The sequence below is a fragment of the Hemitrygon akajei genome, chromosome 8 (genome assembly GCF_048418815.1).
Source record: "Hemitrygon akajei chromosome 8, sHemAka1.3, whole genome shotgun sequence".
NCBI classification, from domain to species: domain Eukaryota; kingdom Metazoa; phylum Chordata; class Chondrichthyes; order Myliobatiformes; family Dasyatidae; genus Hemitrygon; species Hemitrygon akajei.
In genome coordinates this window covers 10,392,955-10,420,481 of record NC_133131.1, presented here as the reverse complement: position 1 = coordinate 10,420,481, position 27,527 = coordinate 10,392,955, and the positions used below count along the sequence as shown (strand labels likewise).

The 27,527-nt window shown below is 48.5% G+C and overlaps 1 protein-coding gene across 3 annotated transcripts in view; it reads right to left on the bottom strand.

Annotated features, from left to right (window-relative positions):
• The window catches only part of LOC140731626 (multidrug and toxin extrusion protein 1-like), a 50,566-nt gene extending 23,041 nt beyond the window's left edge, over nt 1-27,525 (bottom strand). The window contains exons 1-9 of one of the 3 annotated variants that reach the window (XM_073053204.1): nt 26,174-27,525; nt 22,406-22,570; nt 20,634-20,735; nt 19,334-19,402; nt 17,518-17,666; nt 14,171-14,213; nt 6,561-6,605; nt 4,948-5,045; nt 1,484-1,581 (exon numbers count right to left, since the gene is read on the bottom strand). In XM_073053204.1, coding sequence (XP_072909305.1) covers nt 1,484-1,581; nt 4,948-5,045; nt 6,561-6,605; nt 14,171-14,213; nt 17,518-17,666; nt 19,334-19,402; nt 20,634-20,735; nt 22,406-22,522 — 721 coding nt within the window. In that variant the 5' untranslated portion in view covers nt 22,523-22,570; nt 26,174-27,525. Of the gene's footprint in view, nt 1-1,483; nt 1,582-4,947; nt 5,046-6,560; nt 6,606-14,170; nt 14,214-17,517; nt 17,667-19,333; nt 19,403-20,629; nt 20,742-22,405; nt 22,576-26,173 lie in introns of those variants that run through there. The other 2 variants (XM_073053205.1, XM_073053206.1) reach the window with 2 other exon arrangements.
• Nucleotides 27,526-27,527: the final 2 nt, after the last annotated feature.

The following is a 27,527-nucleotide window of genomic DNA, read 5'->3' as shown; positions in this document are numbered from 1 at the left end:
GTGACTGTTTTGCAAAACATTTGTGTTCAGCCTGCAGGAGCAATCCTACACCTCTCACTGGCTGCCACTGTAATTCTCTACTTCCCCTCTCCACCCAGCTCCTCTGACTTACAAGCCCGAGGCTTCCTGCATTGTTATAGCAACACCCTACACAACCCCAAGAAATGGTACTGCACGGTCTGGCTGGGCAAGTTACAGCCTTCTGGAGCTTTGAGTACTCACTTTGTGACTGTATCAGAACTAATGCAATATTTCTTCAGCTCTTCTCTCTCCCCGTTGTTCACTGGACTTGCTGAGACAGAGAGTCTCCACATTTCTGCATTTCACAGCTTTTACTTTCCTCTGTTCATGTCCTCTATTATCTATTCATCTGTCAGTCTGTTTGTCTATCCATCTATCTGTCTACCTCTCTGTCAGTCTATCTATTTACCTATCTGTCCGTCGATATATACATTTATCTTTCTGTCTGTCTGTATAGTTATCCATCTGTCTATCCATCTGTCTGTCTATCTCTCTATCAGTTTATCTATTTACCTATCTGTCTGTCCATCGATATATGCATTTACCTGTCTGTCTACCTGTATTGTTATCTATCAGTCTATCCATCTGTCTATCTACTCTTTGTCTCCTTTTCACTCAACCTCCCTCTCTAACTCTATATCTCTCTCACTATTTCACTCAAATTCCCTCACATCTTCACCAGCTTATCCCTTTGACAACCCTGGTCTCACCCTATCAAACACACTCTTCACCCTATCAAACACACTCCTCTCCCAACCTTCTCCATGACTTAAAATTGCTTTTCGCTTTCCCCAGTTTTCTCCACCCAGAAACATTAACTCTGTTTCTCTCTCCACAGAAGCTGACTGACTTGTTGAGTGTTTCGGACACTTTCTGATTTAAAGTTATAGAGCACTACAGCATGGGAACAGGACCACTGGCCAACCTAGTCCATGCCAAACTACTATTCTGCCTAGTCCCATCAACCTGCACCTGGACCATAACCCTCCACAGACCTCCCATACATGTACCTATCAAAACTTCTCTTAATTGTTCCAACTGAACCGGCATCCATCACTTTAACCACATTGCTGTGGCTTTGGAGTCTCATACATCTGAGACTTTATTAAGGACGGATGGTAGTGACTCAGACGGGATACAATAACAATCTGATGTTTCCTGCCTGGCTGTTTCTCCTTAAGATCATTCCCTCTTACAGAGCCACTAGGGCAGAGGTGGAGGCCTCTTGGCCGTTTGAGCTGTGTTGGCTTACTCTAAGCAGCCCTGTTCTGCAACTCTTGTCCCGGAGGATGGTTTCCAACTTGTAATTAATCATTTGCCCTTGAAAACGCACAGTCTAATTAACCCTCCCCTGATTTTGACCATCCAATTTCCTGTTAGCTTTCTAGGAAGACAGGTACCACCCTCTGTTGAATCCCTCACTGTCAATCTGTGGGGAAAGTTTCTGGAGAGGCTGAATTACCTCCCCAGGTGTGGAGATACAACCTCCTCCATCTGACATAGACAAACAGCATGATGATCTGGCAGTATTGGGCAATGAGGTTGGCGCAAGCTGAGCCCCTGTAATGAAAGGAGTGGACGCGTTAGTCACAGAGTCACCCGTCGGCCTACCGTGTCTGCTCTGACCGTTAGGCACAGGGAGGCGCTCCCCATGTTACAGTCACTTGGGTAACAGAAACGTGCCTTCACAGAGTTCACAGGTTAATGCCCAAAAAATGTGGGGTCAGGATTGAAATCATGGAATTAATAAGGGAAAGAAAAGAAAGAAGGAAGGAAGGAAAAACCAAGGTAGCACATACAAGGTAAATGGTAGGACACTGAGGAGTGCAGTAGAACAGAGGGATCTGGGAATACAGATACACAATTCCCTAAAAGTGGCATCACAGGTAGATAGGGTAGTAAAGAGAGCTTTTGGTACATTGGCCTTTATAAATCCAAGTATAAGAGTTGGAATGTTATGGTGAGGTTGTATAAGACATTGGTGAGACCGAATTTGGAGTATTGTGTGCAGTTTTAGTCACCGAATTACAGGAAGGATATTAATAAGGTTGAAAGAGTGCAGAGAAAGTTTACAAGGATGTTGCCGGGACTTGAGAAACTGAGTTACAGAGAAAGGTTGAATAGGTTAGGACTTTATTCCCTGGAATGTAGAAGAATGAGGGGAGATTTGATAGAGGTATATAAAATTATGATGGGTATAGATAGAATGAATGCAAGCAGGCTTTTTCCACTGAGGCTTGGGGAGAAAAAAACCAGAGGACATGGGTTAAGGGTGAAGGGGGAAAGTTTAAAGGGAACATTGGGGGGGGGGCTTCTTCACACAGAGAGTGGTGGGAATGTGGAATGAGCTGCCAGTTGAAGTGGTAAATGCGGGCTCACTTTTAACATTTAAGAAAAACTTGGACAGGTACGTGGATGAGAGGTGTATGGAGGGATATGGTCCAGGTGCAGGTCAGTGGGACTAGGCAGAAAAATGGTTCAGCACAGCCAAGAAGGTTCTATGGAAGAAGGAAAGGAACAAAGGAGGAAAGAAAGAATGAAAGAAATTAAATAAATACCACAAGAAACCGCAGAGAGGTGTGAACACAGCTTAGCGCATCACAGAAACCATCTCCCCTCTATGGGCTCTGTCTACACTTCTCACTGCCTTGGGAAAGCAGCCAACATAATCAAAGATCCCACCCAACCTGGACATTCCCTCTCCCATCAGGTTGACGATACACGAACCTGAAAGCACGTACCACCAGGCTCAAGGACAGCTTCTACCCTGCTGTTACAGAATATTGAACAACCCCCTTGTACGATAAGATGGACTCTTTACCTCACAGTCTATCTTGTTGTGACCTTGCAGCTTAGTGTCTGCCTGCACTGCAATTCCTTTGTAATTGTATCACCTTATTCTGCATTTTGTTAATATTTTACCTGGTACTACCTCCATGCACTGTTAGGATGAGTTGATCTGTGTAAACGGTATTCACGGCCAGTTCCTCACTGTACCTCAGTACAGGTGACACCAATTTACCAGCTTACCAAATTACCATCACTTCAGCCCAGCCGCCCACTGCTTTTGGCCTTTCTGGTGCCGAGCACCTTGCTATCCCTGCAGCATCACTGTAGAGTGGGAGCTCCGGGATAGGTGGGAGAGCCCCAGTTGTGGGCCTCTGATCCGATGATCTGCTGTAAGTGTCTGTGCCTCAGGAACGGACATGGGGATGAGATCAGCTGGTGTCTATTGAGTGAGTTTCAAATTGCTACCAGTTCTAATTCTTCAACACCCACATCTTGATACTGATTTAAGTTCTTCTTCAAAGTAACTTTTTAATAACCAATGAAGTGATTGCTCAGAATTATTTAGTGCCAAGCAACAGGGTCAAAGTTTACATGAATGGTCAATATGAAGACTAGTCAACTCACAGAGAGAACTACACAGGGCTTAAAAATATCAATGCATCTTAACATTTGTAGGAATGGACTGTTCATTGTTTAGAAACAAATTTATTGGAAATGAGGGAACGTAGATTGATCGATTGACAGTCAAGGTTATCCAGTCAGCTTTCCAAGACTCGTTTAGGTTTAGGAAGGCAATGACTTCACTAAGATGGGCATAAGGGGCAACCAATGGAGAGAAGCAGGGAGGGCTTCATCAGAGCAGATATGGGAGGCAACCAACAGAAAGAACAGCAGCAAGACTCCTTCATGATTGATGTGTCAGTCAGCCAATGGGATTAGTGAGGAGGATGAGCATTTGGAGAGGGGAGGGTGCACTTGTTATTTTACCTCAGACCTTAGATGGAGACAATATACTTGGTGCCAAAGCTCATGTTGTAAAGGATAGAGTGCCGACTTCAGTAAAGGACTTCCTAGCACAGAATTCAGAACAGCTTTGGAAGTAGATCATTTGCCATTTTGGGCAGGAATGAAGGAGATCAGATGGGCCAAGGTATTCACTCATAAAATCACAAGGAGGTTTGGTTTGTCACCAAACACTCTAACAAACTTCTATAGATGTACTGTTGAAAGTGTTCTGACTGGTTGTGTCAGGGTCTAGTATAGAAGATCAAATGCACAGGAACATACAAAGCTGCAGATAATGGTGGACTCAGCCCAGTGCATCATGGACACATCTCTCCCGCCCGCCAGTAGTATGTATAAGAAGCACTGCCTCAAAGAGGCATCATCGTCAAAGGTCCCTACCATGCCATCTTCAGGCAGAGGGAAAGGGGTGCCTGTTATGCCACTGGGGTTTAGGGCAGCAATGAAGGTCCCCCATCTCCGTCTGTCCTTGGCCATGAAAACCAACTTTGGTCTTGGTCCTGGCAGTGTTCAGGGCTTCCTTCGCCGTGCCAATAGCTTCCTTCACCATGCCAGTAGCTTCCTCTCGGTTTTCACTGCTGTCAGTCATGTAAGTCCCGGGTGGAGACTCAGGAATACCGTCGCACTCAGATGTAGAAGGATTCTTCGTTGCTGTTTCTGTAACAATTTTACTTTACCAGTCAGAGTTGTTAGTCCCAAAATTGTTACCAGTCAGAGTTGCTAACCCCTTGACCTGTTTGGTATGGGTGACCTGCAATCCCACATTACCAGGTTGAAAAACAGCTACTTCCCTTCAGCCATATGGTTCTCGAACCAATCCGCACAACCCTAATCACTGCATCCGTATAACACTATGACTATTCTGATTGCTGCACTAAAATAAATTATGAACCTTTTGTATTGTTGTAAAAATTGTGTAGTTTATGTTTAATTTATGTTTTTCTTGTGAATGTTGTGCATCTGAGGTTATATGCCTCTGATGCTGCTGCAGGAAGGTTTTTCATTGTGCATACACCTGTGCATACACGATAGTTCATCATGGGTAAAGCCCTCCCCACCTCAGTAAATAAGATAACAAACTCGTCTTTGTCTGGCAACACGGCCAATACTCACAGCACGCCCAATTTCAGTATCATCAGGAAGATGTAGTTCATTATCACGCTGAGGATGTTGGCCACCAGCCCAGTGAGTATCTGGGGCATAATGATTCCCTGGAGAGGGAGCAGAGAAACACATTCCCATCAGAGACCAGCACATCCAGCAGTGACCAGCCCATCAGAGACCAGCACATCCAGCAGCCCTTTCAGTGCCTCAGGCTTGCAGTTCAGGCCTCCCCTCCGTGGCCCACATCCTCCTAAGACTACCGATCCGTTCTGCCCCCACCGCCCCACTTCCCTTCTCCAGCCTAGACCCGTCATCCCCCCCCCTCCAGTCTAATCCCAGGCAGCGTTTCGACCTGAAACGTTGACAACTCCTTTCCATCCCACCAACCCCTCCACAGACGCTGCTCGACCTGGGTGAGTTTCTCTGGCAGGCCGTTTGTTATTCAAGGCCTCCTTGCTAGCTATCCTTAGCCAGCTGTGTTGCACGGTCCACATTGAACACCTTATTCTGAGCCCCGTCCTGGGAAGATGCTACCAGATGGACAGAGTGGAGGATTCAGCACTTTGAAGCCTCCTTGAAGGAATTCAACACCCCCCAGTGGACTCCCAAGAATGTCTAGCCCACGACAACTCAGATTGCAGTACCTGAGAACCTCAATCCCTGTATCAGATCCCACAAAAGTTCCGTCTACACTTCTCACCCCCTCGGTAAAGGTGCCAGCATAATCTAAGACCCCACGCACCCCAGATCTTCTCTGTTCTCCTCTCTCCCATCAGGCAGGAGATACTAAAGACTGGAAGCACGTACAACCAGGCTCACAGACAGCTTCTACCCCACTGTTGTAAAACTACTGAATGGTCCCTTTTGGTTTATTACAGTTACTACAGTGAAAAGCTTGTCTTGCATACTCTTCATACCCATCAGATCACTACACAGTGCACTGAGATAAAATGAGATAAAACAATAAAATATAGATTGTGAGGCCAAACCAAACAGGAAGCCCATTCAACAGTCTGATAACTCAACCTTATTGTGATCTTGCATCTTACTGTCTATCTGCACTGCCCTTTCTCTGTAGCTGTTACATGTTATTCTGCACTCTTCTTTTGATTTTATTTGACAAGATACGGGGCAGAATATGCATTTCCTGCCCTTTGAGCCATGCCGTCAATCAGCCCCCAATTCAACCCCAGCCTTATCATGGGACAATTTACAATGACCAGTTTGGACACGTGCCCAGAAGACACAGAAGGAGAATTAGGCCATTTAGCCCATCGAGTGTGCTCCACCATTTGATCATGGCTGATTTATTATCCCTCTTAATCCCATTCTTCTTCCTTCTTCCGTAACCTTTGATGCCTTTACTAATCAAGAACCTATCAACCTCTGCTTTAAATAAACCCAATGACTTGGCCTCCACAGCCGTCTGTGGTAATGAGTTCCATAAATTCACCTCCATCTGGCTAAAGAAATTCCTAATCTCTGATCTGTTGGCATTGTAAGGCCACGCCTCCTGTTCCTAGACTTTCCCACTACAGGAAACATTTCACTGCATCCACTCTATCTAGGCCTCTCAGACCCAGAACATCCCCACAGTTTAAAAGCAGCGTCATTAGGCATACCTGGTTCAGGAGATAGCGGACCTGGATCTGATACAGGAATACAGCCTGCACAACAGGGACACAGTAGTTAAAGCTCAGGGCAGGTAAACATTCCATCCCCCAGGCACACATTGAAAACGACAGCAACAGTAACACTCCAACAATCTGTTGTCCGATCATTGGGAAATCCCACTGCCTCCGTGTCCAATTTGCCGGTGACGCTGAGTAGTGTAAGTGGCAAAGGGGACACAGAGAGGCTTTGGGGGGGTTTTAGAAAGGAAGGCATGTGAAATATTAACAACACACACAAAATGCTGGAGGAACGCAGTAGGCCAGGCAGCGTCTATGGAAAAGATACAATCGATGTTTCAGGCCGAGACCCTTCAGCACATCGTGAAGTATTGTCAAGTGTTGGTGTCCACTGAGACTTGTCCTTATACATGAATTACTAAGATCTAATGTAAGGATACAGCAGGCGATCAGGGAGGTAAGTGCTAATACCAAGGACAGTATATTTCCTCTACCAAAGAATGCTGGTAAGGGACTTCTGTAGTTTGTAGGAAAAGACTCGCTTTATGTTCCAGAGTTTAATCCTCTCGCTGCCATGGTTCACATTTCAGATTTATTTACTTATTGAGATACAGTGTGGAACAGGCCGTTCCACCCATCGAGCCACGCTGTCTAGCAATCCCCCAATTTAATCCTAGCCTAATCACAGGAGAATTTACAATGACCAGTTAACCTACCAACCAGTATGTCTTTGAACTGCGCGGTCACAGGGAGAACATACAAACTCCTTACAGGCTGTTGGGGGAATTGAACCTGGGTTGTCTGTACTGTAAAGCATTGTGCTCACCATTACACCACCATTTCGCCCCAGATTTATTTATCACACGCACATTGAAACACACTCTGAAATGTGTCATCTGCATTAACAACGAATAATTCTGTTGGCCCCTGGACTCTGCAACTCACAGACATCAGCCCTCCAACCTCCCCTCCTTGGCCACAGAGACATCAGCCCTCCAACCTCCCCTCCTTGGCCACAGAGACATCAGCCTTCCAACCTCCCCTCCTTGGCCACAGAGACATCAGCCCTCCAACCTCCCCTCCTTGGCCACAGAGACATCAGCCCTCCAACCTCCCCTCCTTGGCCACAGAGACATCAGCCCTCCAACCTCCCCTCCTTGGCCACACAGACATCAGCCCTCCAACCTCCCCTCCTTGGCCACAGAGACATCAGCCCTCCAACCTCCCCTCCTTGGCCACAGAATCATCAAGCTTCCAACCTCCTCTCCTTGGCCTCAGTCTCTCAGATTTCGGGCCTCCAACCTCCCCTCCTTGGCCACAGAGACATCAAGCTTCCAACCTCCTCTCCTTGGCCTCAGTCTCTCAGATTTCGGGCCTCCAACCTCCCCTCCTTGGCCACAGAGACATCAGCCCTCCAACCTCCCCTCCTTGGCCACAGAGATATCAGCCCTCCAACCTCCCCTCCTTGGCCACAGAGACATCAAGCTTCCAACCTCCCCTCCTTGGCCACAGAGACATCAGCCCTCCAACCTCACCTCCTTGGCCACACAGACATCAGCCCTCCAACCTCCCCTCCTTGGCCACACAGACATCAAGCTTCCAACCTCCCCTCCTTGGCCACAGAGACATCAGCCCTCCAACCTCCCCTCCTTGGCCACAGAGACATCAGCCCTCCAACCTGCCCTCCTTGGCCACAGAGACATCAAGCTTCCAACCTCCCCTCCTTGGCCACAGAGACATCAAGCTTCCAACCTCCCCTCCTTGGCCACAGAGACATCAAGCTTCCAACCTCCCCTCCTTGGCCACAGAGACATCAGCCCTCCAACCTCCCCTCCTTGGCCACAGAGACATCAGCCCTCCAACCTCCCCTCCTTGGCCACAGAGATATCAGCCCTCCAACCTCCCCTCCTTGGCCACAGAGACATCAGCCCTCCAACCTCCCCTCCTTGGCCACAGAGACATCAGACCTCCAACCTCCCCTCCTTGGCCACAGAGACATCAGCCCTCCAACCTCCCCTCCTTGGCCACAGAGACATCAGCCCTCCAACCTCCCCTCCTTGGCCACAGAGACATCAGCCCTCCAACCTCCCCTCCTTGGCCACAGAGACATCAGCCCTCCAACCTCCCCTCCTTGGCCACAGAGACATCAAGCTTCCAACCTCCCCTCCTTGGCCACAGAGACATCAGCCCTCCAACCTCCCCTCCTTGGCCACAGAGACATCAGCCCTCCAACCTCCCCTCCTTGGCCACAGAGACATCAGACCTCCAACCTCCCCTCCTTGGCCACACAGACATCAGCCCTCCAACCTCCCCTCCTTGGCCACAGAGACATCAGCCCTCCAACCTCCCCTCCTTGGCCACAGAGACATCAGCCCTCCAACCTCCTCTCCTTGGCCACACAGACATCAGCCCTCCAACCTCCCCTCCTTGGCCACAGAGACATCAGCCCTCCAACCTCCCCTCCTTGACCACAGAGACATCAGCCCTCCAACCTCCTCTCCTTGGCCACAGAGACATCAGCCCTCCAACCTCCTCTCCTTGGCCACAGAGACATCAGCCCTCCAACCTCCTCTCCTTGGCCACAGAGACATCAGCCCTCCAACCTCCTCTCCTTGGCCACAGAGACATCAGCCCTCCAACCTCCTCTCCTTGGCCACAGAGACATCAGCCCTCCAACCTCCCCTCCTTGGCCACAGAGACATCAGCCCTCCAACCTCCCCTCCTTGGCCACAGAGACATCAGCCCTCCAACCTCCCCTCCTTGGCCACAGAGACATCAGCCCTCCAACCTGCCCTCCTTGGCCACAGAGACATCAGCCCTCCAACCTCCCCTCCTTGGCCACAGAGACATCAGCCTTCCAACCTCCCCTCCTTGGCCACAGAGACATCAGCCCTCCAACCTGCCCTCCTGGGCCACAGAGATATCAGCCCTCCAACCTCCTCTCCTTGGCCACAGAGACATCAAGCTTCCAACCTCCTCTCCTTGGCCTCAGTCTCTCAGATTTCGGGCCTCCAACCTCCCCTCCTTGGCCACAGAGACATCAGCCTTCCAACCTCCCCTCCTTGGCCACAGAGACATCAGCCCTCCAACCTCCTCTCCTTGGCCACAGAGACATCAAGCTTCCAACCTCCTCTCCTTGGCCTCAGTCTCTCAGATTTCGGGCCTCCAACCTGCCCTCCTTGGCGACAGAGACATCAGCCTTCCAACCTCCCCTCCTTGGCCACAGAGACATCAGCCTTCCAACCTCCCCTCCTTGGCCACAGAGACATCAGCCCTCCAACCTCCCCTCCTTGGCCACAGAGACATCAGCCTTCCAACCTCCCCTCCTTGGCCACAGAGACATCAGCCCTCCAACCTGCCCTCCTTGGCCACAGAGACATCAGCCCTCCAACCTCCTCTCCTTGGCCACAGAGACATCAAGCTTCCAACCTCCTCTCCTTGGCCTCAGTCTCTCAGATTTCGGGCCTCCAACCTCCCCTCCTTGGCCACAGAGACATCAGCCTTCCAACCTCCCCTCCTTGGCCACAGAGACATCAGCCCTCCAACCTCCTCTCCTTGGCCACAGAGACATCAAGCTTCCAACCTCCTCTCCTTGGCCTCAGTCTCTCAGATTTCGGGCCTCCAACCTCCCCTCCTTGGCCACAGAGACATCAGCCTTCCAACCTCCCCTCCTTGGCCACAGAGACATCAGCCCTCCAACCTGCCCTCCTTGGCCACAGAGACATCAGCCCTCCAACCTGCCCTCTTTGGTGACAGAGACATCAAGCTTCCAACCTCCCCTCCTTGGCCACAGAGACATCAAGCTTCCAACCTCCCCTCCTTGGCCACAGAGGCATCAAGCTTCCAACCTCCCCTCCTTGGCCACAGAGACATCAGCCCTCCAACCTCCCCTCCTTGGCCACACAGACATCAAGCTTCCAACATCCCCTCCTTGGCGACAGAAACATCAAGCTTCCAACCTCCCCTCCTTGGCCACACAGACATCAAGCTTCCAACCTCCCCTCCTTGGCGACAGAAACATCAAGCTTCCAACCTCCCCTCCTTGGCCACACAGACATCAAGCTTCCAACCTCCCCTCCTTGGCCACACAGACATCAAGCTTCCAACCTCCCCTCCTTGGCGACAGAAACATCAAGCTTCCAACCTCCCCTCCTTGGCCACAGAGACATCAAGCCTCCAACCTCCCCTCCTTGGCCACAGAGACATCAGCCTTCCAACCTCCCCTCCTTGGCCACAGAGACATCAGCCCTCCAACCTGCCCTCCTTGGCCACAGAGACATCAGCCCTCCAACCTCCTCTCCTTGGCCACAGAGACATCAAGCTTCCAACCTCCTCTCCTTGGCCTCAGTCTCTCAGATTTCGGGCCTCCAACCTCCCCTCCTTGGCCACAGAGACATCAGCCTTCCAACCTCCCCTCCTTGGCCACAGAGACATCAGCCCTCCAACCTCCTCTCCTTGGCCACAGAGACATCAAGCTTCCAACCTCCTCTCCTTGGCCTCAGTCTCTCAGATTTCGGGCCTCCAACCTCCCCTCCTTGGCCACAGAGACATCAGCCTTCCAACCTCCCCTCCTTGGCCACAGAGACATCAGCCCTCCAACCTGCCCTCCTTGGCGACAGAGACATCAGCCTTCCAACCTCCCCTCCTTGGCCACAGAGACATCAGCCTTCCAACCTCCCCTCCTTGGCCACAGAGACATCAGCCCTCCAACCTCCCCTCCTTGGCCACAGAGACATCAGCCTTCCAACCTCCCCTCCTTGGCCACAGAGACATCAGCCCTCCAACCTGCCCTCCTTGGCCACAGAGACATCAGCCCTCCAACCTCCTCTCCTTGGCCACAGAGACATCAAGCTTCCAACCTCCTCTCCTTGGCCTCAGTCTCTCAGATTTCGGGCCTCCAACCTCCCCTCCTTGGCCACAGAGACATCAGCCTTCCAACCTCCCCTCCTTGGCCACAGAGACATCAGCCCTCCAACCTCCTCTCCTTGGCCACAGAGACATCAAGCTTCCAACCTCCTCTCCTTGGCCTCAGTCTCTCAGATTTCGGGCCTCCAACCTCCCCTCCTTGGCCACAGAGACATCAGCCTTCCAACCTCCCCTCCTTGGCCACAGAGACATCAGCCCTCCAACCTGCCCTCCTTGGCGACAGAGACATCAAGCTTCCAACCTCCCCTCCTTGGCCACAGAGACATCAAGCTTCCAACCTCCCCTCCTTGGCCACAGAGGCATCAAGCTTCCAACCTCCCCTCCTTGGCCACAGAGACATCAGCCCTCCAACCTCCCCTCCTTGGCCACACAGACATCAATCTTCCAACCTCCCCTCCTTGGCGACAGAAACATCAAGCTTCCAACCTCCCCTCCTTGGCCACACAGACATCAAGCTTCCAACCTCCCCTCCTTGGCGACAGAAACATCAAGCTTCCAACCTCCCCTCCTTGGCCACACAGACATCAAGCTTCCAACCTCCCCTCCTTGGCCACACAGACATCAAGCTTCCAACCTCCCCTCCTTGGCGACAGAAACATCAAGCTTCCAACCTCCCCTCCTTGGCCACAGAGACATCAAGCTTCCAACCTCCCCTCCTTGGCCACAGAGACATCAAGCTTCCAACCTCCCCTCCTTGGCGACAGAAACATCAAGCTTCCAACCTCCCCTCCTTGGCCACAGAGACATCAAGCTTCCAACCTCCCCTCCTTGGCCACACAGACATCAAGCTTCCAACCTCCCCTCCTTGGCAACAGAAACATCAAGCTTCCAACCTCCCCTCCTTGGCCACAGAGACATCAAGCTTCCAACCTCCCCTCCTTAGTCTCAGACTCACAGACATTGAACCTTCAACCTCCCCTCCTTGGTTTTAGTGTCACAGACATCAGGCCTCCAACCTCTAGTCCTGGGTTGGACTCGCAGACTCGACCTTCGGGCTTCTACCTCCAGACTCCTGAATTCAGTTTAGGCTTTGATCTGTTTTTTATTCTTTCAGAAATAAAATAAAATTTCCAGAATCACTCAGTGTTTCCCATCCATCCCTAATACCCAGGCTGGGCAGGCAACCAGTCTAGTGTTGGGGGTAGCACAGTGATTAGCACAATGCTTTACCGTACCAGCGACCCGGGTTCAATTCCCGCTGCGGTTCAGGAGTTTGTACGTTCTCCCCGTGACTGCGTTGGTTGCCTCCGAGTGCTCCAGTTTCCTCCCACAGTCCAAAGATGTGCCGGTTGGTAGGTTAGTTGGTCATTGTACATTGATTGGGCTTGGATTAAGTTGGAGGTCGCTGTGCGGCACAGCTCAAAGGCCGGAAGGGCCTGTTCTGCCCTGCATCTCAATAAATAACTAAGTAAACCTGGAGACACATGTCTGGTAGACTGTGTACGGTCAGCAGAAGGAGTTTGGTGAAGCAGCTGGGTTTTGAGCAGATTCACAGACTCTTAATCTCCACGATCAAATCTGCTTCCACCACTCCCATCAGCAGCCTGTTCCGGGCACCCACCACTCCCTGTGTGTCCCCGCACATCCCTTTAAAACTTACTTCCTCCATTTCACTTCCAATTCATGTCCTCCAACACCTGATATTTCTACCGAGGTTAAAGACTCTGTCTACCCTATCTACAACATTGAATGGTACAGCACAGGAACAGGCCATCCAGCCCACAATACTGTGCCGCACAAATTAACATGATGCCTTATTCCAGTAATCACTTCTCCCTTTACATACCCTTCGGTTCTCTGCACGTTCAGGTACTTTTCTAACAGCCATTTAAACGCTGTTGATCTGCCTCAACCAGCACCACAGACAGCACATTCCGGGCATCCACCTCTCTCCATGTAAAAAAAATTATGCCTCACACCTCCTTTGAGCTAATAAACACAAGAGATTCTGCAGATTTTGCTGTAAATCTTGAAACACACACACACAAAATGCTGGAGGAACTCAGCAGGTCAAGCAGCTTCTGTTGATGGGAATAAACAGTCAACGTTTCGGGTTGAGATCCTTCAGCAAAGTTTGAAGTAAGTTTATTATTAAAGTGCGTACTGTATATGTTACCATATATACAATCCTGAGATTCATTTTCCTTTTCAGTCCTGATGAAGGATCTTGGCCTGAAACGTTTAGATGCTGCCTGACCTGCAGAGTTCTTCAAGAACTTTGTGTGTCTCTCCCTTGAAATATTCCCCTCTCACTTTAAACTCAGCCTCTACGCCTCTCATAATGTTTATAAATTTCTGTCAGCTCTCCTCTCAGGCTCTGACACTCCTAAGAGAACAACACAAGTGTGTCTAACCTCTCCTTATATCACCTGCCCTCTAATCCTTGGTGAACCTCTTCTGCACCCTCTCCAAAGTTTCCACATCCTTACTGTCATTTCTGGAAAACCAGAAATGCACACAATAAGACAAGCAAGGTAATTCATCCAGGAGGTCAACAAATAGAAATATTGATCCTGTTTTCTCTCCGCAGAAGCTGCCTGACCTTCCGGGTGCTCCCAGCGTTTTGTGTTTGTATTTCAGACTGCCAGCATCTGCAGATTTTTCCTTCCAGAGAATTCCTGACAAGAGTGTAGCGTTAACCCCATAACGTAGGGATGAACAGAACGAATACTCACAGGGAGAGCAGGGATAAATATCTTCACATAAAGCTGGCATAACCTAGAAGAGAACATTGTGCATCAATGTAGGTGCCCATGCTATCCTGGTCACTGAGAATATTCCCTTGCAATGGTGCATCTGCACACAGGAACCCCCCATCGCCAGGTTCCCCTCCAAGCCTGACTTGGAAATCAACCTCCCATTCTTTGCAAAATTATAAAACATAAAGTATAGAACACTACAGCATAGTACAGGCTCTTTAGCCCAAGGTGTACCAACATTATAACCTACTCTAAGATCAATCTAACCCTTCCCTCCTACATAACCCTCCATTTTTCTAACATCCATGTGCCTTTCTAACAGCTTCTTAAATGTATCTGCCTCTACCACCTCTCCTGGCAGGACATTTGACACACTCACCACACTTCTCCCTATACTTTCCTCCAATCACTTTAAAAATGTGCCCCCTCCTATTGGCCATTTCCACCCTGGGAAAAGACTCTATCTACTCTGCCTATGCCTCTTATCATCTCTATTAATTCACCTCTCACCCTCCTTCACTCCAAAAAAAGCCCCAGCTCGCTCAACCTTTCCTTATGACACGCTCTCTAATCCAGGCAGCATCCTGGTAAATCTACTCCACACCCTCTCTAAAGTTTCCATATCCTTCCTATAATGAGGTGACCAGAACTAAACACCTTTATTGTATGGCCGTATTTTACTGATATATTACATGTGCTTGCTATCTTATATGTGCTGTGTGTGATTGTTGCTATTGTGTTTTGTATCTTGGTCCCAGAGTAACGCTACTTCATTTGGCTGTAATCATGAGTATTCATGTACAGATGAATGACAACTAAATTTGAATTGAATTGAATACTCCAAGTGTGGTCTAACCAGAGTTTAATAGAGTTGCAACATTACCTTGTGATTCATTAGTCACTGAATTCCTCAGCTAACAAAGGCCAAAACACCACACATCTTCTTAACAACCCTAACAATTTGCACACCAGCTTTGAGAAATCGATAGGCCAATGCACTATATACCTTCTTAATAATCCTGTCAACTTTTAAGCCAACTTTGAGGATCTACGGGCATGAGTCCCAAGATCCCTCTGTTCCTCCACACTGCTACTAAATCCTGGAAGTTCACCTCCAACAGCACTGTGCGAGTTCACCAGAGAGGACTGCAGCAGTACAAGGCAGTTCACCACCACCTTCTCCAGGGCAGTCAGGGATGGGCGATAAATGTGACTTTTCAGTGGCACTCAGATCCTCATAAACAAATATGAGGTTCATGACTAACACGCACAAAATGCTGGAGAAGCTCAGCAGGTCAAGCAGCATCTGTGGAAAGAATTAACAGTCGATGTTTTGGGCTGCGACCCCTCATCATCTGATACATCGGCTCTTTATTCCTTTCCATAGATGATTTGCCTGGCCTGCTGAGTTCCTCCAGCGTTTTGTGTGTCTGTTACTCTAGATGTCCAGCATCTGCAGAACCTTTTGTATTTATAAAAGGTTCCAGACCTTGCAATGGAACAAGGGCAATGGTGGGACACAACAAATTAGGCACAGTATGACAGAGGACAAAAATTCATAGCAAATACCTTCACAAGATGTCCTGTAGGTCAATATTTAAGAAGCAGTCTCACTGACAGTGTTGCACTCCCCCAGCACTACATTGTGTGGGTCATGTTTCTGGAGTGTGACTTGAACAGAGAACCTCTGGACACGGCGACGTAAACAACGGTGGTCTTGTACAGCAGTTCGCACGCGCAGGAATACAAGAAGCTGCAGAGAGCAGTAGGCTCAGCCCAATATATCATGGGCACATTCCTCCACACCATCAGTAGAATCTACAGGAGATCCATCATCAAAGATCCCCACCATCTGGGACATGTTATCTTCTCACAGCTGCTGTTGGGCAGGAGGCCGATAGTCCTACACCACAAGGTTCAACCATTCAGCTCCTCAACCAACTGACATAACATTAACCACCTCCTCAGTACAGCAACAGTATGACCACTAGTTGCACTATAAGATATGATTTTTTTTGTTCCAATTGTATTCATCCCAGTAAAAATTATGTATAATTTATGTTTAATTTACATTTTCTTGTGAATGTTGTGCATCTAGAGTTAAATCCCTTTGATGCTGCTGCAAGTAAGTTTTTCACTGCATCCATGCATACGTGATATCTCCATAGTCCATCACGGGTAAAGCCCTCCCCACCACTGAGCACATCGACACAGAGCGTTGTCTCAGGAAAGCAGCGTCCATCATCAGGGACCCCACCATCCAGGAGATGCTCTCTTCTCACTGCTGCCATCAGGAGGAAGGTACAGGAGCCTCAGGACTCACACACCAGGTTCAGGAATAGTTTACACAAAGTACACTGCAGATGCTGTGGTCAAATCAAGACGTACAAAAAAGCTGGATGAACTCAGCAGGTCGGGCAGCATACATTGACTGCTTCTTTCAACGGATGCTGCCTGACCTGCTGAGTTCATCCAGCTTTTTTGTACATCAGGAATAGTTATTATCCCTTAACCATCAGGCTCCTGAACTAAATGGGGTAACTTCACTCAACTTCACTTACCCCATAATTGAGATGCTCCCACAACCAATAGACTCAGTTTCAGGGACTCTTTATCTCATGTTCTTGATCTTTAGTGCTTTTCTTTTTTTTCTTTTTGTATTTGCACAATTTGTAGTCTTTTGCACACTGGTTAAACACTAAAGTTTTCATTGATTCTATTATGGTTATTATTCTAATATGGATTTATTGAGTATGCTCGCAAGAAAATAGATCTCAGGGTTGTACATGGTGACATATATGTACTTTGATAATAAATTTACTTTGAACTTTGATGTAGCTGTACATATGACAGTAAACTTGATTTTGACTTGGACCCACGGCTGACATTTTGCAACACTGGGACCACAAGGAAAAGGGTTAACTGGTAATATTGTCGTGAGGGATTAGAGACAGAACTTGACAGAGAGTGAACTGCAGGTGGATGTGAAAGATTCTACACATCTGAATCAGAGGTGGCAGTGAGCTACAACCAAATATTTTTTAAAAGATTAGCTTTATTTGTCACATGTATATCAAAACATTGAAACATACAGTGAAATGCATTTGCATCAAATCAAATCAGTGAGGATTGCACCAGGTAGCCCACAAGTGTCACCTCACTTCTGGCACCCACATAGAATGTTCATACCTCACTAACCCTAACTGTACATCTTTTGTAATTAATTATTTGGTAATTAATGTAAAGTCAATGATTAATAAAATGTTTTTGCAATATGTGTTTGCCTGTTGTGTCTTGGTGGGTGAGCATGAAGTACATCTGACCTGGCCACCTCGGGGTCCTGTTTAGCAGCCAATAGGATTTTCTCTGTGTTGATAAAGATGGCCCAGCAGGGGCAGAGGAAGATCATGAGAATCAAGATGGCCCTCTGGATGACAATTCCAATTTGCTTCAGCTTTTTGCTGCCATACATCTGAAACAAGATAGAGATCGACTTAGTTGGCATCAAAGACCATCAGGAGGTGTTTCTAACAAATGTATGGGAGCAGGAGCTGGCCACTTTGATCCAGGAGACAGCAGAAGATCTTCTATCTGCAGTCTCTTCCCCACTTACACTGACTCTGCTTCCTAAAATAACCAAAGGTCCATCCATCTCAGGCCTGAATCTATTCACTGGCCAAGCAGCTGACTTTTCTGCAGGGAGAAGTCCAGAAGGAAGTTCTCATCCCAGATTTCAATGATATAGGAGCAGTATTAGGTCATCAGCCCATTGAGTCTGCTCTGCCATTCGATCATGGCTGATATGTTACCCCTATCAACCCCATCCTTCTGCCTTCTCCCCCCTAACCTTTGACACCCTTACTTTTGAACTTTGACATTTAAAGTGGAAGTGATCAAGAACCTATCAACCAGTGCTTTAAATGTCAAAGTTCAAAAGTTCAAAACTTTAATCTTTTGAACTTTGAACTTGAGAGACTGCTTCAATATCATCATCCTTCCAAATTCTAGATGATTTAGGCCCGTTCAACTCAACTTCTCTTCACACAACAACCCCCTAACCCTCATGATGATGAAAAGTGGCTACTTTTACCCACCTTGCCCGTCTCCCACTCAGTGTTCAATGCAAAGACTCGACTGCAGGTTCCTTCCACACCTCCCCGGTGTGTTTCTCTCTCTTTATCTTACAGAGGTGTCTTAATTGTGAGGGGCATAGATGGGTGAATGTACACAGTCTTTTCCCCCAGGGTTGTGTAATTAAGAACTAGGAGGCTGAGGTTTAAGGTGAGAGGGGAGAGATTTAATAGAAACCCAAGGGCAACAACTTCTCCCAGAGTGAGAGTCGGTTTATGGAACGAGCTGGCAGGGGAAGTGGTTAAGGATTGGTGGTCTGTCACATCCAATAATAACTTTTGAAATCTGTGCAGGAGATCTTCTTAAAGTGGAAAAGCCATTGCACTGGGGCAGTTCCACTCTCTCAACCTCAGAAGTCCAGGGTCCAGTGGGACGAGTAGTCATCACATCTGGGGTCTTCCCTGGTTACAGTGGATGACCAAGGCTTCTTCTGTGCCTTGCCATGCCCTTCGCTCTCCCTGAAGCATTGCAGAGTCACCTTTCTGGCCATTGAATCTCACCTGCCAAATCTGCAGGAGCTGGCTTCACATGCTAGGGTAAGCATGTGCCTATCTCACGGGGGTATGAAGCCCACTGGTTGAGACTGCCTGTCAAAGCGGTGTGGCAAGGTAACAGCCACCCAGAGCCACAGGGGAGAGCTGACTGCCCAGTGGGGGTCCTTGGTTGGCATCTACCAGTTGAGCCAAAGGGCCCAAGTGGGTGCAGTATAATTCTGCCAAATCCCTCCAGTCCATGGAATGTGGGTTCAAATTTGGATGGAAGCCTCTGCCCAGTACACTGAGAGTTCTGCTAAGTCCCAGTTGGTATGAATGTGAGATCTACATCTTTGGATCTTTCCCCTTTCCCAAACCTCCCAACCTCTCTCGCCTCCATAAAGGCATCCTATAACTGCTACTGTGACCTATCTGTCCTAATACCCCTCGTACATGCAGCTGCCCCTGGTCTTCGCCTGTGAACCATCTCCGGGAGCTACGCTACGTCAACATACAAGCTGGTGCAGAGTTTTACCTGCGATATCAGGGTGTCACACGCCATGGAGAGACCAGTTCCCACCGCCACTCCTGTCACACTGATCATCTTGGTCGCCGTTTTAGAAAGGATGGGGGTGGGGGAAGAAGGAGAGAGATAACATTCACTGAAGATGGTCATTGTAATCGATGGGTGAACGGTAGCATAACGCTTCACAGCTCCAGTTCTACTGTTGCCTGTAAGGAGTTTGTACGTTCTCTCTGGGACCGCATGCATTTCCTCCAGGTGCTCTGGTTTCCTCCCACAGTCCAAAGATATACAGGCTGATAGGTTAAGGGGTCACGTGGGTGCAATTGGGTGGAATGGGTCTGAAGGGCCCGTCACTGAGCTGTATCTCTAGATAGAAAGAAAAAGAGTGAGATAAACAGAGAGAAAGATAGAGAGAGAGAGATAGAGAAAGAGAGATGGCAATAAAGAGAGACAGATAGAGATAGAGAGATAGATGGAGATTAAAAAATAGAGAGATGGATATGAAGATGGAGAGATCAATGCACAGTTCTGTCTTGCCTCAGGAGGCTTCCCCAGTGGAGAGCTCACTCTTACCTGATCAAGTCACCAAACCCTTGCCATTCAGACCAAAGCAGGAGTCTCACCGGAGGAGATTTCAGATAGTCTTAACCTTCCTTCCACCAAGAAACAACTGCAGGTGCCACAAGGTCACCCCCCCCACCACCACCACACCTTTCATGCTATGTTTCTTGCCCTTTGCAAATCCCATCTGTAAGACGCTCTGGTACTGAGTCTCAGTCAGCAGTCTGAAGCAAGTCACTCAGCTGAAGCCCCTGCCTAGCACCAATGGAGTATCAGTGAGGGTCTCCACAAGGTGAAAGGTCAATGCCAATCATCAATCACTAAGTAACCAATGCACTGTATATATTGCTTCTGAATATCAAAAGGCTTATATAGAGTAGACATGTGGCAGGTGTTTCCAATAGTGAGAGAGTCTAGAACCAAAGTTTAGAAGGACATCCCTTTAGACCAGAGATGGAGAGGAATTGCTTTAGCCAGAGGGTGTTGAACCAGTGTAATTCATTGTCACAGATGGCTATGGAGGCCAAGTCATTGAGTATATTTAACGCAGAGGTTGATAGGTTCTGGATTAGTAAGGGGGGGGGGGGTTTGAGAGGGATAATAGATCAGCCATGATCAAACGGCGGAGCAGACTCGGATGGCTGAACATCCAATTCCACTGCAATGTCTTGTGGCCTTCAGCAGGAACTCCCCCCCCCCCAATCCTTCCCTTGCCCCGTATGGGTGACAGAGCGGGGCAGGTACCTACTGAAGTGGCAAGGGAGATGGCCCCCAGTTCGCACTTGCCAAGGTGTCCACTGAACACAGAGCTGATGAAGTTCAAGGTGTAGTTCATCACCTGGGTCAACACCTGTGGGAGGACATACAGAGAAGTGAGCTGACCGAGTCATCAACTGGACAAGTGAACATGGAAATCCCGCACCCAGGTAAACCCAACAGCACAGCACCCAGCTGGAGGTGGCCCCATCCACATCTCCCCTCAAACCATCGAGGCAATGGTTTCATAACCACTCAACAACCATATCATCAGCCAGAAAATAGTCTGCCCCTGCTTCATCTACTGACCCTCCAGCCCTCAGCCCATTGAAACTTCCCTCCTCCACTCACTGATGCCTTTCCCCCTCATCCACTCAACTCTCACTCCCTCTGCATTCACTGACTTCATCAACCCTCACTCCACTTACCAACTCCTCAGACCCCACATTCACTCAACACTCACTCCTCACTCTATCTACTGACCCTTCACTTCACTCATTCATTCAACACTCACTACCCACCCCATCTACTGACCTCTCACACCCCACATCCACTTAACACTCACACTCCTATCTACTCACCCACCAGCCACTGAACCCTCCGAATCCCTCCACCACTCACCCTGAACCCTATTCTCTTTCGATCATTCTGCCACATTTTCCAGCCATCTAAACCACCGGGGTAGCCTCATTCCCTCAACCTCATCTGTACGACCCACCTCTCCTCCTCCCTCCTTCCCTCCATTCCCTCCATCTTATTCTCAAGCTCTAGATTCTCTGGCGAATTCCCTAGATTTTAGGTGTGCAAACATGCACCTTGATTAGTAAGGGTTACAGGGAGAAGGCTGGAGAATGAGGCTGAGTAGAAAAATAAATCGGCCGTGAATGGAATGGCGAGACAGACTCGATGGGCCGAAAGGCCTAATCCTGTTCCTGTCTTATTAACTTAAACAACAACACACACAAAATGCTGGTGGAACACAGCAGGCCAGCATTTTGTGTGTGTGTTGTTGTTTGAATTTCCAGCATCTGCAGATTTCCTCATGTTTGCTTATTAACTTAAATGCCAGTTTAGAAGAACAGTTGAGTCGGACGTCCGAATCCTGGAGTACCTATACTTCTCACAACAACACACACAAAATGCTGGTGGAACACAGCAGGCCAGGCAGCATCTATAGGGAGAAGCGCTGTCGACGTTTTGGGCCGAGACCCTTCGTCAGGACTAACTGAAAGGAAAGATAGTAAGAGATTTGAAAGTAGTGGGGGGAGGGGAAAATGCGAAATGATAGGAGTAGACCGGAGGGGGTGGGATGAAGCTAAGAGCTGGAAAGGTGATCGGCGAAAGTGATACAGAGCTGGAGAAGGGAAAGGATCATGGGACGGGAGGCCTCAGGAGAAAGAAAGGGGGGGGGGAAGCACCAGAGGGAGATGGAGAACAGACAAACAACTAAATATGTCAGGGATGGGGTAAGAGGGGGAGGGGGGGCATTAACGGAAGTTAGAGAAGTCAATGTTCATGCCATCAGGTTGGAGGCTACCCAGCCAGTATATAAGGTGTTGTTCCTCCAACCTGAGTTTGGATTCATTTTGACAGTAGAGGAGGCCATGGATGGACATATCAGAATGGGAATGGGACATGGAATTAAAATGTGTGGCCACAGAACCTATACTTCTATTTAGTTGGATCGTCGCTGTATGTGACCCCTCTGTCAGGACAACCAGGACACGCGGGGCTGCCCCATCCACAAACAGCTGTCCCACTCACCAGAGGCCCCGCCATGAGAAACAGCTGCCTGACCTCCTCCCGAATCACCATGGGGACGCAACAGCTCCGGGTCCAGGCGGCGCTCCCGGCTCCCGTCAGCTGCTCTTGGTCGTCCATCCCCGGCTGGAAACCGTCCGGTCAGCTCTGGGGAGAGAAGTCCTTGTCCTTGTTGGGAGGAGTAGAAATGGAATGAGGGAGGGAGGGAGGGAGGACAAACAGCATGGGGGGGGGGGGGCGGGGGGAGAACACAGAAACAGAACTCAAGAGAAATGAGACTGAAGACCTGAATTTCCCAGAAGGATCTCCACGGAGACCACACTTACTTTGGGAGCCACGGACCTGACCGTGCACACCTCGCCTTGAGCGGGGCTGGCAGGCGGTGACCACCCGTATACAGCGAGACTCGCAGTTAATTCAATCAGACATAATCTATTCCTAAATGCTCGGAGTTAAGTATAACAAAGGGTGGCTTCACGGGGGAAAATTCACTAGACCGGGACAGTGAACTCTGATTTTAGAAAAAAAAACTGCACGAAAAATCACAACCTTCGTGCAAGCTGAATGTGGAGAACTGTATTGTGTACAGTTCTGGTCCCCTACCCACAGGGAAGATATCAATAAAATTCAAAGAGTACAGAGAAAATTTACATGGATTTCAGTCATTTTCTTTTGCACATTGGTTGTTTGTCAGCCTTCAGTAAACTTTTCATAAATTCTATTATATTCCTCTATTATCCTCTAAATGCCTGCAAGAAAATGAATCTCAGGGCAGCATATGGTGACTTGAGTGTCATAGGTTAAGGGTGAAAGGTGAAATACGTAACAGGAACCTGAGGGGGGGGGGACTTCACTCAGAGAGTGGCGAGTATGGAAGTGGTAGATGTGGGCTCGACTGCAATATTTAAAAGGAAGTTACCTGGATGGGAGGGGTACGGTCCGGGTGGACTGGGCAGAATAACGGGTTGGAAAGGACGAGATGTACCGAAGGGCCTGTTTGTTCACCGACTCCGTGGCCAGAGAGCTCTTTCAGGTGGAAGGAGTAGGGGGTGGGGAGAGGAAGGGTGGGAAGAGGGAGAGGAGGGGAGAGGGGAGGGAGAGGAGGGGAGAGGGGAGGGGTGGGGTTGGGGAAAAGGAGAGGAGGGGAGAGGGAGAAGGGTTGGGAGAGGGGAGGGGGGTTGGGAGAGGGAGAGGGGAATGGGAGGGGTTGGGGAAAAGGAGAGGAGGGGAGAGGGAGAAGGGTTGGGAGAGGGAGAGGGGAATGGGAGGGGTTGGGGAAAAGGAGAGGAGGGGAGAGGGAGAAGGGTTGGGAGAGGGGGAGACTACTGCTTCATGCCAGACAATGGAACAGAATGCCGGGATAAAGAGATGGTGGATTACTCAATGGGCAGCGAATAGAGTCAGCTGCCCATCTCACTGTTGCTGGTGAATTCCCGAGCGGCTAAATGATCTACTCTTAGGATCACCAGGGTCTTCCCCCGTCCCCCCTATTCGTGACATTGACCAGAAGCGTTGTTGAGGGCCCTTCCACTCATCCCACAATCTCTTTGACCCTCTACCATCAGGAAGGAGGTACAGACTGGGTAACAGCTTCCTTCCCCAGGCTGAGAGACTAATGGATACCCTGCCACTGTGAAGTTTTGTCACTAGGATAGCAAGCTATTTACAGTTTAATTGCACTACACATTTTACATGCATTTGAACTATACTTTATCAACCTATTAGTGGGAATATTTTGTGTCCATGTCGTGTGTGTGATATATGTACTGTGGTGCAGAGGAAAGTTGTTTTGTTTACTTGTAAATATGTAGTCACATGATGATAAACTTGAACTTGAAACAGAACAGTACATGTTCACGACCTTTTTAATCTACTCCAAGATCAATCGAACCCCTTCTTCATCACCCTCCATTTTCCTATCGACCATGTGCCTACTGCAGGCGGGGGGTGCGGGGAGGTCACTCTGCGGAGTTTCAGCACCCGGTGTCTCCACATTGCAAGTCACACAGGCTCATCCATCTTACAGTTTCCTGCTGCTGAGTTATCACTTGTTAGGACAAATCTTGGTGAGCGGCAACCAGGTCTTTGTTTCATAGTCATTCATTAATTAACTGCTACTGTAGTGTGATTGTGTAGAGGGTTCCCCCCCCCCCCCCCACCCCCTTCCACGAGGAAACAATTTCTAAATTGAGGCATTGTTTAATTCAGAATCAGGTTTCATATTGCTGGCAGATGTCATGAAATTTGTTGTTTTGTGCCAGCAGTACAGTGCAATATATAATAGAGAAAAATGTGAATTATACATTTAGTATAGGTACAAGTACAGATACATTAAGTATAAATATATTAAAGATTTAAATAAATAATGTAAAAAATTGAAATTAAAAAAGTAGTGAGGAAGTGTTCATGAGTCCATTTAGGAATCGGATGGCAGAGGGGAAGAAGCTAGTTCCTGAATCGCTGAGTGTGTGCCTTCAGGCTTCTGTACGTCCTTCCTGATGGTAACAATAAGAAGAGGGCCTGCCCTGGGTGATGGGGGTCCTTAATGATGGCCACCCCCATTTTGAGACGTCACTCCTTGAAGATGACCTGGATACTATGGCGGCTAGTGCCGATGAACGGTTGAGCTACAGGAAGCACAGAAGAGATTACTGAGCAAGGTTTTTCAAAAGGGGATGATGAGGTGGGGAGAGTGTCCAGAGATTGTGACTTCCAGCACTCTCTACGTTTCAGTTGTAGACGAACTGCCTCAATAGAAAGCTACTTAATACTGTCTAAGGGAGTTGATGAACAAACAAGCTCTGCAAACCAGTTTAAAGCAACTCAGATTTTCATATCTAACTAATCCCTGATTTCGAGACCTAACGTGGAGAATTTGTGGAATTCGTTGCCACAGATTGCTATGGAGGCCAAGTCATTGGGTATATTTAAGGCAGAGGTTGACAGATTCTTGATTAGTCAGGGCATGAAGGGTTATAGATAGATAGATAGATAGATAGATAGATACTTTATTCATCCCCATGGGGAAATTCAACTTTTTTCCAATGTCCCATACACTTGTTGTAGCAAAACTAATAACTCACTGTCAGGGGAGCTACGCGTGAAATAAGTCGGTTTTGCCGAAGCCAGCAACCAAATAATACCTCGGGTTGTTTAGTTTTGTGAAACAAATGGCTTTATTGTTCAATTGCAGATCGCCCAGGATCATGTGCTGGGCGGCCTAGGGCAAGGTCAAGACTAATTTGATGGGGCAGACATTAATCTGTCATGCAGAGGCTGGGTCACTAGGCCCCTCAGCTGTCTGGGGAAAGTACATCATAGATTCATATGGCAAGCAGGCCTTTCAGCCCATCATTTTCATGTCACTCCTTGTGCCTACCTACTGCAATCCCATTTACCTTTATTAATCCCATGTCCATCTATGCCTTGGCCATTCAGTATGCATCCAGATGATTCTTGTGAGAGTATTTGCCTCCACAAGCTCCTTCCAGGTTCCAGTCACCCTCGATGTGAAAGAAATCCCTCTCAGATCCCTTCCAAACTTATTGCCTCTCAATTAAACCTTTGTACTCTTGTTGCACTTGAAATTGTGACAACCTAAGGGATAATTATAGAACGAAGTACAGGCCCTTCTGGTCCACTTGTGCAGACCCACTAAGATTAATCTAATCCTTCCCTCCCACCTAGCCCTCCATTTTCTATCCTACACTTCTGTATCTAAATGTCCCTAATGCATCTGCCATCACCTGACAGCCCGTTCCACATACCTACCTTTGAGGTCCTCTGCTGGTTGGGCTCGATCATGGATGTTCCATCCCAGCTGTCTGTGTGATACCCAATCCTTGGGAGTGTGATATGGAGAGCAAGTTGTTAACCGTGCAGCAGGTCCCCCTTTTCCACGCAGCCGACAAATCCAAAGGTACATCAGAGACCGATACAGAATTGCACCAGTAGCTTTGCAGGAGTTGCCGATCAGTGACTGTCTCAGGGACTCCAGCTCCGGATGTTTCCCCTCGAGGTTTACTCCCGAAGCCTTCGCTATGAATGGGATAGCTGCAAGGCAGCTGAAGTTTGAGATCAGAGTTTTCCTTCCAGGTGAGCTGCCAACATGGCTGACGAGCCCCATCTGCCCTAAATGACCAGTTTTAAGGTGCCAGTAGCCTGTCTTTGCTCCTTCTCCTATCAGCAGAAACAGTTCCACCAGGCTTAGTGGCTAAGCCACATGTGAAGACCTGGAGCTGGACTTCTGGCTAATTGAGACGTATGCCATTGGGACCATTTACTGGGTAGTGGGAGCTTATCCCCACTACCACCCCCCCAGCTACAACAGCCTTAAGAAACCTTCCTACATATCTACTTTGTATGAGCCATTCCCGCCCTGGGAAGAAGTCTCTGGCAATCGACTCTATCTATGCCTCTTATCATCTTGTACACTTCTATCAAATCACTTCTCATCCTCCTATGCTCCAAAGAGGAAAGCCCCAGCCAGCTCAGAGTTTTCCCATAAGACCTGCTTCACAGAACATCTACAAAAAGCGACACAACATAGAGTGGCCGTTGGAGAAGGAAGTGGACATTTCATAGAGGGGAGTGTGTAATGGTGCAGAAGGGATGAAGGGCTGTGGACTAAATAGTGCCGGTCTAATGGGTGGGAGGTTGGTCTCCTTGGAACGAAAGAAAAAGTTTGGAAGATCCTGATGGCTCTCACATAGGGTGGGCATCGGGAAGCTGCCTCCTTGGTGGTTCAAGGGCCAGGAGATACAGATTTCAAATAGGGACAAAAGATACAGGGGATCATGAGCACATTCGTTTCTTCAGCCTGGTTGTTAAAAGGGTTTAGTATGGAGCAGTACTTGGGGGCCGTTGCTGGAGTTGTATACAGTAACTCATTTCTGTGCTGTAGGACTCCATACAGATTGACCAGGCGTGGTCACAGGATCACTCAGGGCCTTGAGAAGGTGACTGGATGGGCACTCTCTTCAGATAGGTGTAACTGCAGGTCTCACCTATGTAGATAAACCACTGAGGCTTGGGTAACCATGGATTTGGAGCGCAGTGGGGTGATTATGGGTTGAACAGCTTCCCATTAGTTCTTAGCCACTTCCTCTCAGGGGTTTTGTTAGAA